At 35.9% G+C, this 18,549-nt stretch overlaps 1 protein-coding gene across 1 annotated transcript in view; it reads left to right on the forward strand.

Annotated features, from left to right (window-relative positions):
* The window catches only part of LOC145681099 (coiled-coil domain-containing protein 22 homolog), a 56,251-nt gene that overhangs the window by 9,010 nt on the left and 28,692 nt on the right, over positions 1-18,549 (forward strand). Inside the window, exons 3-6 of the mRNA XM_081752498.1 lie at positions 3,916-4,048; positions 4,710-4,922; positions 6,707-6,864; positions 8,352-8,534. Of these exons, the coding sequence (XP_081608624.1) occupies positions 3,916-4,048; positions 4,710-4,922; positions 6,707-6,864; positions 8,352-8,534 (687 nt within the window). The remainder of the gene's footprint in view (positions 1-3,915; positions 4,049-4,709; positions 4,923-6,706; positions 6,865-8,351; positions 8,535-18,549) is intronic.

The raw sequence follows: 18,549 nt of genomic DNA on the forward strand, positions 1-18,549 counted from the left end.
TGGCATCTTTTGAATATAAATAGGCGCCATTTGGAGTAGCATCAGCAGCTTTGTGGTGTATGATGGAAGAGCTGAATAACAACTTTAATTCGATTCCTGACTGCAGGAAATGTAATACTGGCAGAAATTAATCATCAAATCTGTGAGGTGTAAGATTCAAACGCCATGAGTGATAGCAAAATTCGGGAGTGGTGAGCCTACAGGAGAGTGTTCATGATGAACCATGATCGGGCCAGCCTTCTATAATCACTAACGATCTTGTGTCTGTGGTAGAGATCAAGATTCATGAAAACAGACGATTCACCATTTCCACGCTATTAGAGAATTTACCACAAGCTTCACGATCTGTTCTCTTCAGAATTGTGTTGGATGAATTGGCCTCTCACCCGGAAAACTAATGGCATGGGTCTACAAAAACTTGTCTCCCAATACGACAAATGTTTCATTATCAACGGGAATTATGTTGAAGTGTAAAAATGTAATATGTTCGAAATGTTTATTATTATTATTATAGAACGGACCTTACTTTAGAAATGTCCCTTGCATATTCCTTATTTGAAATTGGTTAATTTTATGTATTTTTACTGTTGCTGATTATGTCAGTTATTCATGAGGCATCGAGATCTGCCATTGTTTCAGTGAATGAAGCACATCTGCTGATTCGTGGAGCGATGTTAGGCAATGTAGGAATATGTGGATGAGTTACAGACAAACTACTGTTCGTGAACATTTTTCTGAGTTCTCCCATCTTTTTACACTATCTTCAATTACATTTATCGTCTGCAGGAGTTTAGCCAGGGGATGGCAAATGAGGGCTTGCTCATCCTCCTCTCCAAATGGGTTTCATCTGTTATTTGTCTGTTAAAATTATTTAATAATTTAATTACAAACAAATGACGAATGTTTATTTACAATAGAAAATGAAAGGAAAATTAAATCATATCAACAAGTTAAAATAATTGAAATAACTGTCTGTTTTCTTACTTTCATTTTCCTAATTGGATGTAGACAGTTGCAAGTTATTGCTGTACTACTGCATAATATTGTGAGCTAAACTTACCTTGTTTTTATTTTAAACCATTTATACCCATATAAACGAAAAGTCAAATATATGAATTTTTATAATCAATTACTGTTCCCTTATGAATAATTATTAGTACATGTATTTCACGCATTTTCAAGACCTATATTTCAATAAGGTACACATTGAAAATGTAATATACTGTATGTGGTGAATATTTTCATATTCTGAAAGAATACTTTGATTAGCTTGTAGTATGTGAAATACCGGCCACCCTGAAAAAGCCATGAACGACCCCTATCATAACTTGCTGGCTACACCGGTGATCGCGTGTCGTCTATATTTTTGTATTATAGGTACCCAAACAGATTCTTTTGGATTTTGTCCCTACAAAGAAAAAGATGATAACCTGTGAGAGGTATAGTCGTCCTTGTATTGCTTGTTTCTTGTCACTGATTGCAGATAACATCTTGAATTATAAATCAACAAAATCCATCAGCTTTCTTTCACCTGTGCCTCTCTTCCCCCACTTTCTGTCATAACTTGCAACATAAGCTTGTAACGCGACGTTGCCAAGTTTGTACTGAACATTTTTTAAAACTTAATAAAAGTTACTTCAGAATAGATACCTCCCATAACTCCAGTGTTGATTGAATTGATTCTCACAACACATTTTGAGAGTTGTTTTCACAAGTGAATGAAAAACTAGGTGATAAGAAGTCTTGGCAACGTCGCGCTGTGAATAACTGCATTCCAAACAAGAACTAAAGGAGATAATGCATGGAAGCAAACATGTTTCTTTCCTCCTCCTCCTCCTACGTCTTTGATCAAATGATAGAATCTCAGATTTAAGCTAATTATACAGATAAGAGGTAAGAGAGAAAACATATAACAGGAGAGCTCTATCTGGAAAATTAGAAATAGTTCTGTCATCAACAATAACCTATCTCTATCCCTCGAGCAGACTGCAATGTTAGAACTCAATGGAACGTAAACCAAAGTAGCAACCTAGTGCATGGGTCATCTTGTCGAACGTTCGGAAGCATCGGATCTCCCAGCTGATGGTCTTACAAATGGATCAAATGGTAATCCGACGATGCAATGATCGGGAAATATAGAGGATACCTTAGCATTTACCAATTAAGTCGCATAATGGTGTCATAGGTGATCTTAGCACACATACGACTTCGCATTTTCCTAAGCTGGGCAACACTTCTGCGATTGAGTAACACGGTTTGTAGTGTTTCACGCACACACTCTTAATTTGTGCAAACACACTTTGCATTGATTATCTGGGAATTAAGTGGTAGTATCTCACGATGCATGATACCATATCCCAAGCAGTCGATCAAACAGAACATAACCTTTCGTTGGGGTAAAGTGGCTTTGGTTATGGTGTGAGTTCATATGGTGTCAACCAATGACGACAACAAGTGGATTCATATGTTGCCAACAATGGTAACGGCGAGCGGGTTCATATGATCGAACCAATTATAACAGCGCCATAGAATATCATAAAGAATGAACTTCTCATCGCATGTTAGTGATTTGTTAAGAAATAAATCTGTGTGTTAACATGTATAGGGAAGATAATTTACGTAAGTTTGAAAAAGCTACGGAGTAACCGAATGGTGCTCCTAATTTTCACTACAAGTGCGGCTTGTAAGAGCCATAATATGGCACAACTACCAACTTATTTCCTTAAATTTTCAAAATTAACTGTACTAAAATTTTGTAACCTTGAATCAAGACGTGTTAGGAACAATTATTAATTACAGTAATATAGTATTGGAGTCACGCTCGTCCTAATTGTGTGCGGTTCCTACTTCGATCCTAGCTTGCGTCCGGTGGGCTTTATTGTGAGCAAACACCATGTGCGTGAGTGTCCCCGTTTCCTCTATTTTTTTTTTTCCATTCCATCGTTTCCCTTATCCTCGGAGAATAGTTAAACTAAAGAAATAACAACAGAATGTTATCTTAATGCGTATGTTATCGGAGATAATACCCGTACCATATCCTAATAGTAAATGTCAGTAGATCCTGTCACATACATACATCAAGAATTGAAACTTCAGTTCATTTTATCTTTTTCTTATGTGTTTCCACTTGCCATGTGTTACATAATTATAACATTACTGCCTGGACAAGCCACCTGCGTAGCCATTTGGCCACAAACTCGAGGTACATATCTAACAACTAATTCCTTTTCCCAACAAGGTTGAAGTATCCATTAGTAAATATAACCCATAAAGTTAAAAAACAGCAAGTGCTTTTGTGTGTTAGCTTGGGTAGCATTTTACACACCCCTCCTCTGCGTCGTCTACATTCAGTTCGTTGTTTATTGGTTGAATTGGAGTGTAGCACTGAGGCTATATGAGACGTAAACATACAGCTTAACATCTTTTTTAAACCACATGATCCTCCGCCAGGAATCGAACCTGGATTTCTATGTCTAAGGTGTTTACTCTAACCATATATTCAGTTCTGTATGAATTTATGTATAATAGAGTGCAGTGATTTATATTGTTTAAGGCACAGAGTTCCCAAATTTCGTGCCTCTGTAGGGCATAACTTTAGATAGTTAAATAAAATGTAATTACATTTTAACAGATTGTCATTTTACTTTATTTTTTACTACATCTAATGTAGATCGTATTACTATTTTTACTAGATCATGTTACTTTGTGTTTATAGAATTTTGTTTTCACGGTGGAATAAATGACATTGTCTTCAAACAAATACAGGATTTTACGGACTGTATTGTAAGTCAATTTGGAAAAAAGAAACTGTAAGGTAATTTTACTTGTAAATGAACAGTTTATAATGTGATTTAATCATGAAGAAAAATAAATATATCGAGATTTAATGTAAAGAGAAATGTGTGTTTGTTTCAGGATCTTGGCTATCCCGGAGAAATAGGTTATCAGTCTTTCCTGTATTCCAGTGAGACAGATGTACGTAAACTGTTTATGTTCCTTATTGAAAAATTGCCCAAAGAGTCGGAAAAAGTACTGGAAGAACCATCAGGTAATTAAATATAACTTTTATTTTATATTGTATATATTTACAGCATATTTGCAAACTGTTATCTTTTCTATATTAGACAGTGATTTCTATTGTAAAAGACTGTTTTGCCTTGGATGATTCGGTATGTATCATTATTATTAACTGGAGTACTGTCCATACTTAACAATATGTTGAAACCTTAATCTTCTAATGTTCTCTAATTCTGTGGCTTTAATTACTGTAACTTTTACTTTCCTCTATTAGAAACTGTAGAGAAAAGAAAGTAAGTATATATTGAAACTGTAACGCCATTTCAAGTCATAACCAAACACTAGATTATTTTATCAAGCAGATGCATAAGAAAATGATGAGAACATCGAAACTGAATGTCGCCATGTGAAACTCTGCACTGGTGACAGAAATTTGTTTACGTAATCTTGAGCCGAGTAATAGTTGCCTAAAAGTTTTGAACGGGTGCAGTTTAAATAGTTTTATTTCCAGTTAATTACATTATTTACAAATTTATGTATCACTTACGGAAAGTTATAAATTGAATTTGTTGTATATAATATAACTATAATTGTGATATTTGATTGGCGGTAATCAATTGAGCACTTCGTTTATATTCATGTAGTGTATCTAATTTAAGATAATACCCATACAGTGTGAATTTTCATTTAAGGGAAAGGTGCCTTGCTCCAGAGAGCCATCAGTAGTCACCTGAAGAAATGCCTTTCAACGCCCTGGCTTCCTAGTTATTGTAAACGGAAAGGAATCCGATGGCATGGGAAAAATGCATGGGCAAGAGAAGGATACAAGAGTACACATCCATTTAGGTCCTGTTCTCTGTCGTTCCCGGTGGGCATAGAAGATTCGAAAGGGGAACTGTCAGAAGGTAAATATTCGTGTATAGTCATTCATTTTTTCCCCCTTTTAGAAACTTGCATATGTGGTTGAATGAATCTGTATTTTTATATTGGTGTATAGACAGCATTACTATTAACAAAAGACTTCATGTTGTCGGGAATGCCTTCTGATTAGTTACGCGATCATAACCTGATCTGTGCAAAACACTAGGTTCTATCTCTAAAGTTCTTTTTCACTACTACATTTGTATCTGCTTTCATATTATACGTATAATTAAGTACTTTTATTCACGTGGGAAACATTTAAACAACAGAACTGCTCCTATTTTTACTAGAACCTCTGTCGAATCCCACTTCCCTTTTGTTGAAAAAAACAAGCTTGTTTACCTACATTTTGGGGTTTTGTCCATATTTATATTTTGAAATTTCTTTAGCTGCTGCAATATTCACTAATTTGTTATTGGGTTTATTACATGCACTGAATTCAAACAGTCGTGGAATTAAAAGAATGGTCTTACTATGTGACTCACTTTGTGTAAACCAGCTAAGACATTTAGGTAGTTTGATTTTTAAATCAAGAGTTGCTCTCTCTCTTTTTTTTCTTTTTTCTATCTTTTTTTCTTTCTTTACGTTAGTGTTCTTTTAGAGGCATGCTTAAGTGAACGAACTCCGTGAAAATTCAATAATAATACCAAAACACACAAATTGATTGCCAGTCAAACTTCAAGATTTTGACACTAGGCGTCAGTACGGGTACAGCTGGCGCAAAGCGTCGTACACCTAAATGGGAAAGATCTGCTGGTTTTAGGGTGATTATATTAAAAGTGGAATCGTAAGTTACATGTAACACCGCACACTAAGCGAGGGTTAAAAAATGTCCGCCACATAAATCTTTATTTTCTGTCCCAAAAAATGTAATATCATTCTGTATTTTCTACTAACTAGAAAATCAGACAACTAAAGGCACAGTGGACATTTTTTAATCCTCCCGTGGTGTGTGGTGTTACGCGTAACCCCTCGGTATACACGTAGGATTAAAACTAATTTTTAGTTAATCGTCCAAACTATGTAGAAATTTTCAAAAGGATCCATCAATAGAGGAAACTGGACATTAGTGTAACTAGTTACTCCCTCCAAGCCTTCGACCCGTCTGCAAATTGTCTACGCGCTTTATATAAAGTTGGAATTTTCGATCATAGTAATGTGTTTCAAACTACAACCGCCATCTATACGACGTCAGGTCGGATACTTCTGGGACTATCTTCACATATTTACGCCATAACTAAAACAATGTAGGATTTACTTTCAAAGAAAACAATGTAACTTGAGAGTTGTTGAATTTGGAATCTTTCTTCATTTAAACTCCTTTTTAGTGTCACAATGAGAATACTGTCGTTGCTACGTGAGTACCATAGTGCTTTTGAGGCCCAGATTGCTGATTTTAGTACAGGGTATATGATTGAAAATTAGCCCCGGGCAGAAGTGCATGTACTTTTACTGCTATACAAGGTGTTGAAAGTATGAACCGTACGTATTAGGGCTCGCCTCAATCCACTTGAACAGGATATTGAACACTCTCCAATCCTCGTCAACAGATGTTTTATATTTCCGTTCAATGTACGATTTCAAATCATCAGTTCATGGGTCGGTTTTAAATAATACAGTCTGTAAGATTATGTATATCTAAAAAATAAACTCTGGTGGAAAGTTTATTTTCACATTAAGTGAAAGTAAAATAAACTTACGTTTGTATAACTACCGTTAATACTGACTTTGTACCAGTTATTGGTATGACTTGTTCTTTTGCTTGTAGACTTACGGAACTACTACGTACATCATCTTCCACCAGTGTCAGATCAACCACGCCACAAGGAACAACTCCTTCCGTCTCTTATTGTTTTAAATTCAAATGAACTTGGAAAGAAAGATGCTCAAACTAGGGAGACGAGTGGAGTAGCGGCCAGTGAAGAGGTAAGCATGATTTACTATACTCATACATATCTTTCCTAAGAGTTTAACTTTCATATCTGCAGGTATGTTTTCGTAGTTCTTAAAATTTTACTTCCAAGCATGTAGTTTAAAACAAGCTATCGACGTATGGAAAAAGAGAGAGAGCAGAACTTACACTTAGTATTACTAGCCAAGAATAAAGGAAACGTAAAGAAGAGCCTCATGTTAAAAAAATAGAAACGAAGGAACACTGAAAGTTTCGTTCAGTTTGATGTTTGAAACGTAAGGTCCAGTTTCTCTAGCAAAGCTTTTGAATACATGAATCTGCAGTTTAACTTGAGATCGGAACTTCATGTACTGTCACCGGAAATCGATTCAGAGTCGCGTGCATTAATGGTAGAAATGTCAGCTATTTAGCCGTAAGGAAATTGAATAAATGCTATACATCTGACTTGCCAAAAATACACTTACTTAACGTTGTACTTTCCAAAGACACACAAGTGAAAATTCCACCGTGAGAGTTTCGGCAAAAGATTATTGCAACTCCCAGCAGGTTCCTATTGGAAAACTAACAGTGCTAGACAAACTACACCATTATTGGTAACTTTTCTATACACAATCACACATGATTTTTCAGTAGTAATGTTCCAGTGAGGTTCTTCTCGTATCATTATTTCTCCTGTTCCTGTGTACTAACATTGTGTCCTGTAAAATTTGCAATTAAACTTAATGAAACTTCGATTTGAAGTCTCGCGTGTCCCACCTGTTTCGTAGTACTTGTATTGAGGGTATTGAAAGTGTGAAGCGAGGAAGTTTTTGCCCAACATATGAGGAAAAGGAAAGGATAATAAGAATAAGTCAATCGTACTTTTCAGTTTGTAGAAATTATTTCTAAGTTTAAACTAAATTCGACAGACTTGGTTAGAAAATAAGAAAGTTTTAAATGATGTATGATATGGAGTAGAAAATTAAAAATTAAGTTTCCAGTTTAACTATCAACAGAACTAAAATCCTTATAACCGCCATGACAAGTAAGGACTGATATGTTCAGTGTTACCATCTATTGTTTTTTTTTTTTTTTTTTCTCGTGGGTACCTTGTACCATACGACAGGATTTTATATTCTTCAGAAAATAAATGGCCTCGTGTAGCGTAATTGTTAATGCTCTCTACTTAGTTGCGAGCGGTCTGGTATTCGATTGCCGGTGGGGGTACTCAGTCGCAAAGGTGAAAAAGCATTTTCAGGCCAGTAGTCGTGGGTGAGGTTTTTCCTTATTCACAACAGACAGACAAGGTACCACCCCGCTTTTTTCTTCTCCACTTCCCTGGGAAGTGTGATTTTTTGTTCTCAAGATGTGGCATGTCCGCATAAATGCTGGCGTATGGTAACCCCGCACTTTGATGTTTGTAAGTTATATAAGTTATTGAAAGGAAACAATCATGTACATACAAAAGTTGACCATATATCAATAAGTTATAAGAATTACGTTAAGATATTTTATTTTGCAGAAAACTCTTGCCAAGCAGAAGGAAAGACTACTAGAGAAGTTCGCCGAGTTCGTTAAACGAGATATGGATCAGAGCTCTCAAGAAAACTTGGCTTTAGTTTCCCAGCAAGCTTCTGAAACCAAAAGAAAGACTCCAGTTCCTAGTCCACGTTTCACTCAGAATAAAAGACTGGAATCCTCAAAGGTAAGATGTAATTTGAATAAGATTTATCCTGGCTCTATTAATTCTTCCAGTTTCATACTTTTTGCTTTTGTTGCTTATTCAGTAATATTTGGTGTATTTCCTTGCTAAGACACTGAGCAATATCCCGATTTTGTATATCCCAGATGAATCATTTCCTGTGTATCCCTGTTATGGTTGGCTTTAGGAAATTGGTTAAATATAAGAATGCAATATTCAGAAGTATGCATAGCCTCAGTCACATTAAGTTCACATTTCACATAATATAGATTTATATTCCCTGGCACATATGAAATCACCAATAATCACAGACTATCTACACTTTTCATTTAACTACATATATTAACAAAAGCTTGAACATTTTCTACTCCTCATCTTTTCCTAATAGTTATCGTCGAGGTGGTGTTATTTTCTCGCCTTTTTTAAGAGTAAATTTACGACATACTGCTGTAACATTAAGTTGCTTGTGTCTGCATGATAGATACGCATCTACAGTCACGGGAGTCTAAATCTGATATTTATGTGGGGGGAAAAGAACTACTCAGAGGCGAAATGGAAACTCTACGCAATTGATAATCTGTATACAGGAGTATTTAAATCCAAGATGGTTTGTTAGATATGTGGATGAGTACTTGTACAGCTACTGGATATAGGATCGAATCCTCTTAAAGGCGTTGTTTCCCTAATAAGCAGAAAACGGTGTGTTGTTTAATAATAGTTGGTGGAATTGGAATCTCTATTTTACGTCTAGAAACGTGACATTTTACGTGAAATCTCTATTTTACAAAGAAACCACCCTTTGTAAAAACTTTGAATATTCCATGCTAACTAGCAATAAAATATAACATATTCCACGTTGTATATTGATACCACTCGTTTTAAATAAGGTTTTTATATATTAAGTTTCATCTCACAAACGTTAGATATTCTATTTTTTGCATGAATTTTTAACTCCCTCTCCTCTTTTAGGATACTCAATTTAATAATAATAATAATAATAAAAAAGGCGTGACAACAACCACGACCCGTTCGGGAAAGTAGTACTCCTGGAAGTACGTTTTCGCGCGCTATCCTAGCCGGGTCAAGGTTGTGATGCGCCCTATATAACACGTATATCATATAGTATGTTCCTTTTACTATCTTATACTACGCTTCAAAACCTGAAAATTAATTCCTGGGACACACACATAATATAAATAAATTTGCTTACTAATCGTCTAGATAACTAGTAAACAATAACTTAATATCAATACCCAAGGTTCAGGGAATTTTATATCAATCAGACTTTTCCAAGTAGACTAGTTTATTCAAAATTTTAAAAACAGATCAAAACAAAAAAAGTTCTCTGAGATTAATATCCCTTAATGAAAATGATTTCTCTAATCAAAAAAAAAAATTCGTTCAGGTACACCTCTAGACCCAGAGGTCCCCACCTATTTAAAACCTTAAATAACAGTTCGCTCCAAACATGAAGCTTCCTTTAAAATTTGTCTAAAACTCCTTAAGAGAGGTTCTGAACATGCGTCCTCGTACAAGCCATCATGAACCTCACACACTCTAAAGACAGACCCAACATTCTGAGAACTGTCTGGCCTAAGTCCCTAATTCAGGAATCGCCCTTTATTGGACAACCCTTAAAGGAAATCAGCTAGCTAACAGACTTTAAAAAGGTAAAGGGAAATGGAAAATTCCTTCATTTAGGAATAAAGCACCTTCTCTCAGGCTCGGTAGTAGGAATAAAATCAAAACAAACAACAGCCTACCATCCCCTTATATGAGGAATCAGCTGTGAAAATTCTAATCGGTTAATCAAAAACAACTAACCGAGGGGAAAAAAAAGGTATATATTACTCATCCGGCTCGGTTGCCATAGCAACAGCCTTCCCTAAAATCCAAATAGAGAAAATTTCTGAAAACATACAGCGTTTGGAAGGAACGTTGTAACAATAGATCTAAAAATCCCTACTACAATTCATTTCTTAAAATATTCCTAACCGGGAATCGAACCTATCCTTAGACCTTACCCATGGACATACAACCAGAACTCAAATATTCTGATTCGTATTCCGCTTAACAAGTCTAAAGGTTGACCCTATACACAGCCATCTCTTTCGGCTGTACCCCTGCTCTGACTTAAAAAGAAAAGTCGCGAAGCAAAAGAGACCCAAGGAGCGCGAAAGCTCCTCCCGCTAAAAATTCCGTCTCGATTCTATCAAAAGAATCCAAAATCTGCCCCTCGCTGCCATTCCCTTCTTACTTATATATGATTTAACAGCTTTCCCCCTCTCCGCTACGACGAGAAGAAACTGTCACTGAGCTTAACAGTGTTTCCAAAAGAGCTAGCTAGCTACTAAACTTTTGCCTTACTTGGAATTATATTTCCTTTTTTTTTTTAAACTGAAAAGAATAACTTTAAAGATTAACGTATACATATATATACATACATTAAACAATACATAAATGCACACATGAATATATAAATTTATATAAGATTAATAGACAAAAATACCAAACTATAATAATTTTACCAGCGCTGGTTTTTAACTTAATTATATATGTATTAATAAACAAGAAATATGAATATTAGATTTCCTTTAAATATATGCATATATGTACAAACTAGCAATGGGCCTGAAAGTGCTCATTGCATATACCGCGACCTTTAAAAAAAAGAAAAAAAACTGTGTTTTCCACTTAACTTTCTCAGTTCATAGTCTCTTTCAGTCTTTTTCCCCCGAATACATTAAGGGAAAAAATCACTTTCGAAACACAAACACAAATTTCACATACACTCACTTAAACTTTGATAAGATATGAATTTGGGACTTATGAGTGCCCAAAAGTCTGAAGTCCGGAACAGTTTTTTTCCCCCGTTCACATTGAGGGAAAATTCACTTCAAAAACACACAATCAGCACAATTATTTACAACACACACTAAAAAAAAATCAGAATCGATAATTTGTCTCGAGGACTTATGGCTGCCTCGAAAGTCTAAAGTCTCGTACAGTTCACGAATCAATTTGAACCAAATAACACTTTCCTGAAAAAAAAAAGAATTATTGACTTACAATCAGTCCTTAAAGATCCAGCTTCCTCCTGATTTGGGATGCTTCTTCTTTTCTCTCCGGAAACCTGATGTTTTTCCCTGGAGTCCTTGGAATTCCCAGTCCTTCTCCATCCGTAAAAAGGTCTATGAAATCCTCGTCCTCGTGTTGCGTTCTTGAGGGACCCGGAAGATGCTCGAAAGAATGGTGCCCCTCCTCTTTTTCCCGCTCGCACTGCATGTCACGAATATCGCTCAGTGTCATTTCGGCCACTTCCACTCGGCTTCTTTTTGAACTTGAAGTTTCATCTTGAGCAAACCTTGCTCTTCTTTTATTATTTTTCGGTGCATCAACGTGACATAATAACTGAAGCTTTAACGGGTCTTCAGGGTTAGGTCTAGCACCTACGAATACTGACCTAGTCTGGCGAGACATGCTGTCTGAATGTACTTTAGAGAAACTAAGAATCTGAACTTTACGGTCTCGTCTCGTGACGTGAACTGCCCTCGAAGCGAACTCAGATTGAACTAGCTAAAATAAAAACATATCTAAGGAAGGTTGTTGTTTACAAAATCCAACTTAAAAAAAAAAAAAAAAAAAAAAAAAAATCAAACTACAGGGTCGGTGGGTAGTTTTACTCTCCCCTCATCTTTCTTCTTTATTTCGTTCGGACTGATTTCCTTCGCGTACTCTGCTTGTAATTCGACGACGTGTTTAGCAAAGTCGGGAGCTTTAAAAACAGGTTTCATCATATCTACATTGGTTTTTACTGTCCTCCCGGACCACTTGTTCCTTACCAAAAATGTGTTGGCGGCTACCTGACTCTGTATACACCATGGACCAGAATATCGATTCGCCAACGATGCGCTAATATTCTGAGTAGGCGAGGAAATCCTAATGACTCTCAGCCATATATCTTGTTCTACTTTAAAAGGACTTGGTCGTCTTCCCTTATTATAATTCTTCCCATATGCTCTATGCTTCTCTTCCTGAATTTTGTTTGCCCGTTGGTAAGCTTTCTCCAACCTGTTCTTCAACTCGGCCACATATTTCGGGTGATCGACATTCAAATTTGTTTCCTTCTCTTTCTTGGTTTCTAAATCTAACCAAGGATGTCGAAGCTCCCTGCCAAAATGTAAATAAAATGCAGAGTACCCAGTGCTCGAACATTTCTTTGAATTCAGAGCGAATTCAATTAATTTTAAATCCTGATTCCAGTTCTCGTGCTTAGCATTATATATGCCTAAAAGACATTTAACGTCCTTTATTGCCTTTTCAGCCTTGTTAGCACGCGCCCTATATGAACTGATAAAACTGTATCTGGCCCCTAAGCTCTCCATGGCCCTTTTCCAAATTTCACTATTGAAAATACTGCGATTATCCGTCACTAATCTTTTGTATGTCCCAAATTCTGAGAAAAAAGTCAGAATACATTCAACCATAATCTTAGCTGTAAGCTTTCGAAGAGGGAAAAGTTTCACTAACCTTGTGAAAGCATCTACTAATACTAAACAATATCGATACCCTCCTACTTTAGTTTTTGTGATAGGACCTAGGTTGTCCGCATACAGGACTTCTCCGGGTGCTTTTACTACGGAACTCTCCATATATCCGAACTTCGTATTTATATTTTCTTTAAAAATGCTACACGGAACGCAAGCCTTCGTGAAATCTTTAACATTCTTCTTCATTTCCTTCCAGAAAAAACGACTTCTGATTCTATCTAAAGTTTCTATGAAAGACGGATGCCCTGACTCTTTCTCAATATGGGCTGCTTTACAAACTGTGGCTCAATAAAACCTGTTAGTTTCTCTTCATTCTGAAAACGCCAACCATTTTTACACATGTGTAATTCTATTTTGGCTTTCGTTAACAGATCATTTCCAACTATAACGGGAATGTTAGCCGACTCTAAAACATAAAATGGATGCGACAATTTCTTTTTCTTTATACAGAAAGTTGGGAAAACAAGCTTGTGCGCGAAAACATGCCCTGAGGCCAACGAAATTTCCTGCTTTATTTTTTTACTTCGAGCGCCCTGTTTTTCCCATCTCCTAGCAGTGTTTCCATCTGTAATAGATATTTGGCTCCCAGAATCCAAGAAAAGTTCTGTCGGCTGCCTATAGAAATATCCAAATATATATGGCGGTGCATTTTTACTTGTCGCTAATTTCCTAACAAAAGTGGCTGCAGATACGTTCTCTTTTCCTGCATTTTTCTTCCACTTTTTAAACTTTTCGCAGACTGATTTTTTATGCCCGTCAGATTTGCAGAAAAAGCATTTTATCGGCTGTTTTTCCTTAGTATTCTCGCCTACAACTTTAACTTGTCTCTTAAAAACAGCTGGGTTTAGAGCTTCTGCTCTAATTTCCGGCGCACTGTCTAAAACCGTCCCCTTTGTAGCAACTACAGCTACGTCTGCCCTTTTCTGTTCAACCTCATGAGACTTTACATAATTCAATTCCTCTAATAAATATGACTGTATTTTTAAAGCATACGCTTCTAGCTGTTTCAGTCCCGAAAATTCTTTTTCATGTAAATAGACCTTGTACTTTGGGTGTACCTTGGTCAAAATTTTCTTTACTTGTTCTACTTCTCGTGGAGGGTCAGGCAATCTCTTAAACAGAAGTGACATCTCCCTAACAAAACGCGCTAGAGGTTCACTTGGTTTCTGAATCCTACTCACTAACTGCGATTCAATCTCTTCCTTATAATTAAAACTGAAATATTCTTTAAGGAAGCTGTCTTTGAATTCCGCAAAATTTGCGAATGGCTTCTTGAACTGGAACCATTCCTTACTTTCTCGCTCTAAGACTTTTGGCACGACTCTTTCTAGAATAATCTCTAACGAGACTTGTTTATGCGCCGCAAAGTCTTCTAAACTAGACAAAAACTCAAATGGATCTTGCGACGGATCCCCAGAAAAATGAGAAAGCTGTAATTTCACCTCCTCAAAATCTTGTCTACACGAGCAACTAGCGTTTTCACTTCTTCGTGTATTTTGTGAGTCTTTCAAATTCCTAATCAAATCTAATAGAGACTCAGCGCTCAACTGTTCGGTTCCTTCCATTCCCAGAGCTTGTCTCAAAGCTTCTAATTCTATAGAATTGGACTCCATGTTTCTCAGTATCTTCCCTGATCTTAAACGCATATACTACTTAAAAGAAAAGTCTAATATCTCGGACAGCAGCCCCCAAAATTATGTGATGCGCCCTATATAACACGTATATCATATAGTATGTTCCTTTTACTATCTTATACTACGCTTCAAAACCTGAAAATTAATTCCTGGGACACACACATAATATAAATAAATTTGCTTACTAATCGTCTAGATAACTAGTAAACAATAACTTAATATCAATACCCAAGGTTCAGGGAATTTTATATCAATCAGACTTTTCCAAGTAGACTAGTTTATTCAAAATTTTAAAAACAGATCAAAACAAAAAAAGTTCTCTGAGATTAATATCCCTTAATGAAAATGATTTCTCTAATCAAAAAAAAAAAAATTCGTTCAGGTACACCTCTAGACCCAGAGGTCCCCACCTATTTAAAACCTTAAATAACAGTTCGCTCCAAACATGAAGCTTCCTTTAAAATTTGTCTAAAACTCCTTAAGAGAGGTTCTGAACATGCGTCCTCGTACAAGCCATCATGAACCTCACACACTCTAAAGACAGACCCAACATTCTGAGAACTGTCTGGTCTAAGTCCCTAATTCAGGAATCGCCCTTTATTGGACAACCCTTAAAGGAAATCAGCTAGCTAACAGACTTTAAAAAGGTAAAGGGAAATGGAAAATTCCTTCATTTAGGAATAAAGCACCTTCTCTCAGGCTCGGTAGTAGGAATAAAATCAAAACAAACAACAGCCTACCATCCCCTTATATGAGGAATCAGCTGTGAAAATTCTAATCGGTTAATCAAAAACAACTAACCGAGGGGAAAAAAAAAGGTATATACTACTCATCCGGCTCGGTTGCCATAGCAACAGCCTTCCCTAAAATCCAAATAGAGAAAATTTCTGAAAACATACAGCGTTCGGAAGGAACGTTGTAACAATAGATCTAAAAATCCCTACTACAATTCATTTCTTAAAATATTCCTAACCGGGAATCGAACCTATCCTTAGACCTTACCCATGGACATACAACCAGAACTCAAATATTCTGATTCGTATTCCGCTTAACAAGTCTAAAGGTTGACCCTATACACAGCCATCTCTTTCGGCTGTACCCCTGCTCTGACTTAAAAAGAAAAGTCGCGAAGCAAAAGAGACCCAAGGAGCACGAAAGCTCCTCCCGCTAAAAATTCCGTCTCGATTCTATCAAAAGAATCCAAAATCTGCCCCTCGCTGCCATTCCCTTCTTACTTATATATGATTTAACAGCTTTCCCCCTCTCCGCTACGACGAGAAGAAACTGTCACTGAGCTTAACAGTGTTTCCAAAAGAGCTAGCTAGCTACTAAACTTTTGCCTTACTTGGAATTATATTTCCTTTTTTTTTTTTAAACTGAAAAGAATAACTTTAAAGATTAACGTATACATATATATACATACATTAAACAATACATAAATGCACACATGAATATATAAATTTATATAAGATTAATAGACAAAAATACCAAACTATAATAATTTTACCAGCGCTGGTTTTTAACTTAATTATATATGTATTAATAAACAAGAAATATGAATATTAGATTTCCTTTAAATATATGCATATATGTACAAACTAGCAATGGGCCTGAAAGTGCTCATTGCAAGGTGGAACAAAACGAGCCCTGCGGGGCTTCTTCTCCTCCTCCTCCTCCTCCTCCTACTACTACTACTAATTATCTCACAAAAGTAAGTAAATCACTTTTTTGAGTATTATTTTCATCTTATTTTAATGAAAAAAGTGTTATGAAAATTTAAAATACAAATCAAAAACTCCTTGGACCGGGTTTGAACCCATGCCAAGAGCGATTTGCGTTACTAGCCTATAGAGCTAGCACGCACGGCTACCAGGGCCGACAGCAACAAGCATCTGGTTTCTGTTACATGTATGCTACGTGGCAAGACATGGAAAACGCCAACCAATCTCCGTGTAATTAGTTACTACTTCCGGTAGTATTACTCTCCCGAGCTAGTCCTCAACAACCCAGTCCGAGGGCTCAGCCATTTTTCGTTATGATAAACAACGTATTTTTCATTTATATACTATGTAGATATAGAGTAATAGTGTTGTTACTGTTTTGTTATTTATTTATTTGTTATTTATTGATATAAAAAATGGTGTTATGTTTAACAATACCTAGCATTTTCTGTTATCAACAATCAAGTAGCGAATTTCGTGTGTAATATTTATATTACATTGAATTTGTGTCACGCTAGTAGCAAATTAAGCATGAATGCTAAAACATTGTTTAGTTTCAGTTCTCAAGAGATTTTCTTTTCCGTTTTTCTATTATTTTGCCAATAGCTTACAAAACACTGGCACTTGACTTTTGCGTGTATAGTGTTTAACACTTTTTCCCCATATACTTTTCTCATCGTTTAAGTCCTTTAGGCTAAAGGAGACTGATGTTTAATGAAAGTAAATTCAAGTTAAAATAAAATTTTAATTGACCCTTAACAGGAATCGAACACGATACTACGAGCCAAAAACGCACGCGCTAGCCACTTGACCAGCAGAAAGCATATACGGTTTGCTAACAGTATCATACAAATTCGCCGTGTGTATGACGAAGTTTCGTTGTCTCCAGGTCTGTTCCGGCCATACCGGGACACGAGTGTGACTGCTTCCAGGTCACGAAATTCGTAACCAGTTTCATCACTGCTTCCCAATACCAGTTTAATAATGTGGTCTGTTCTAACCCCAACGGGTAAGAACTGACTGTGGTCAGATACTTTTTTCTAAAAACGGAGTTCAATTCTCGGCATGAGCCCATGTGTTTCGGATCCCACGTTAAGCTGTAATTCCATGTCTCATATAGCCTCGCTGCTGAATGGGACGCTAAAATCAAATCAATTACTACAACTAATAACAGACATTCTAGAAAGAGCTCTGCAGACCATTTTCTTCATAATAAACTTTTTTTTCGTACCAAACAGAACAAACATATATGTATAATAAGCATTCTGTAAAACCTTTTGAAGTATTCAAATACCTATAATAAAATGTAGAAATTTTTTACCAAAAATAAGTTCTAGCAAGCAAAGTAGGCTATTTTTAGCATTATTCAATTTGATCAATTGCTACAGTTGTTTATGAAATGTTGACGCTACATGCCCCTGAAATATACACAAAAGAGAAAATATCTTTTGATCAAAAGTCTGGCTTTAGATACGCTGATTTATATAAAAAGATCGGGAAATATGAATTGGCTCAGTGAGCCACCCCCTGGATTTATGCTAGTCCATTTGTAACGACAATATTATAACCATGGGATCTCAAACTTACGTTGCTTTCTTCAAGATTTAAAGTTCTTAACATATTTCAGATTCTATCGAGAATCAGATTCAAGGTGTATATTTCAAGGTGAAGTGTTCCTATCTGTTCAAGAAACTTGTATTTCAGCATATAAGGGCAAATATTTTTGCTAACTTCAAATACCGTGCATTTCGTTGCAGTTTATTTTATTATAAACCATTGCTTAATTCTATTATAAACTTGTTCATAATATTTGTCATATTATCTTCGACATATATTCATTTCCTTATATAACGAAATGTAATGCCATAGTGACATTTTGAACTATGAACTCTGTTTTGTTAAGGTCTAAAAGATGAAAATTTTATATGTAAACGAAAAAACAAAATTAGTGATATTTATTTCTAGAAATAGAGATGATGGAAGCCAATGTGCTGATCACACACAAAACAACTTAAATCCATCTCCTTGACCATAGTTAATTATGGACTACAGTTGAAGAGAGTTAAATTTATTTTTGAGCTGTAAACTTATTCATAGTTTTTTAGTCAAATCT

Source organism: Thermobia domestica, chromosome 3, assembly GCF_964235325.1.
Source record: "Thermobia domestica chromosome 3, izTheDome1.hap1.1, whole genome shotgun sequence".
Taxonomy (NCBI): Eukaryota; Metazoa; Arthropoda; class Insecta; order Zygentoma; family Lepismatidae; genus Thermobia; species Thermobia domestica.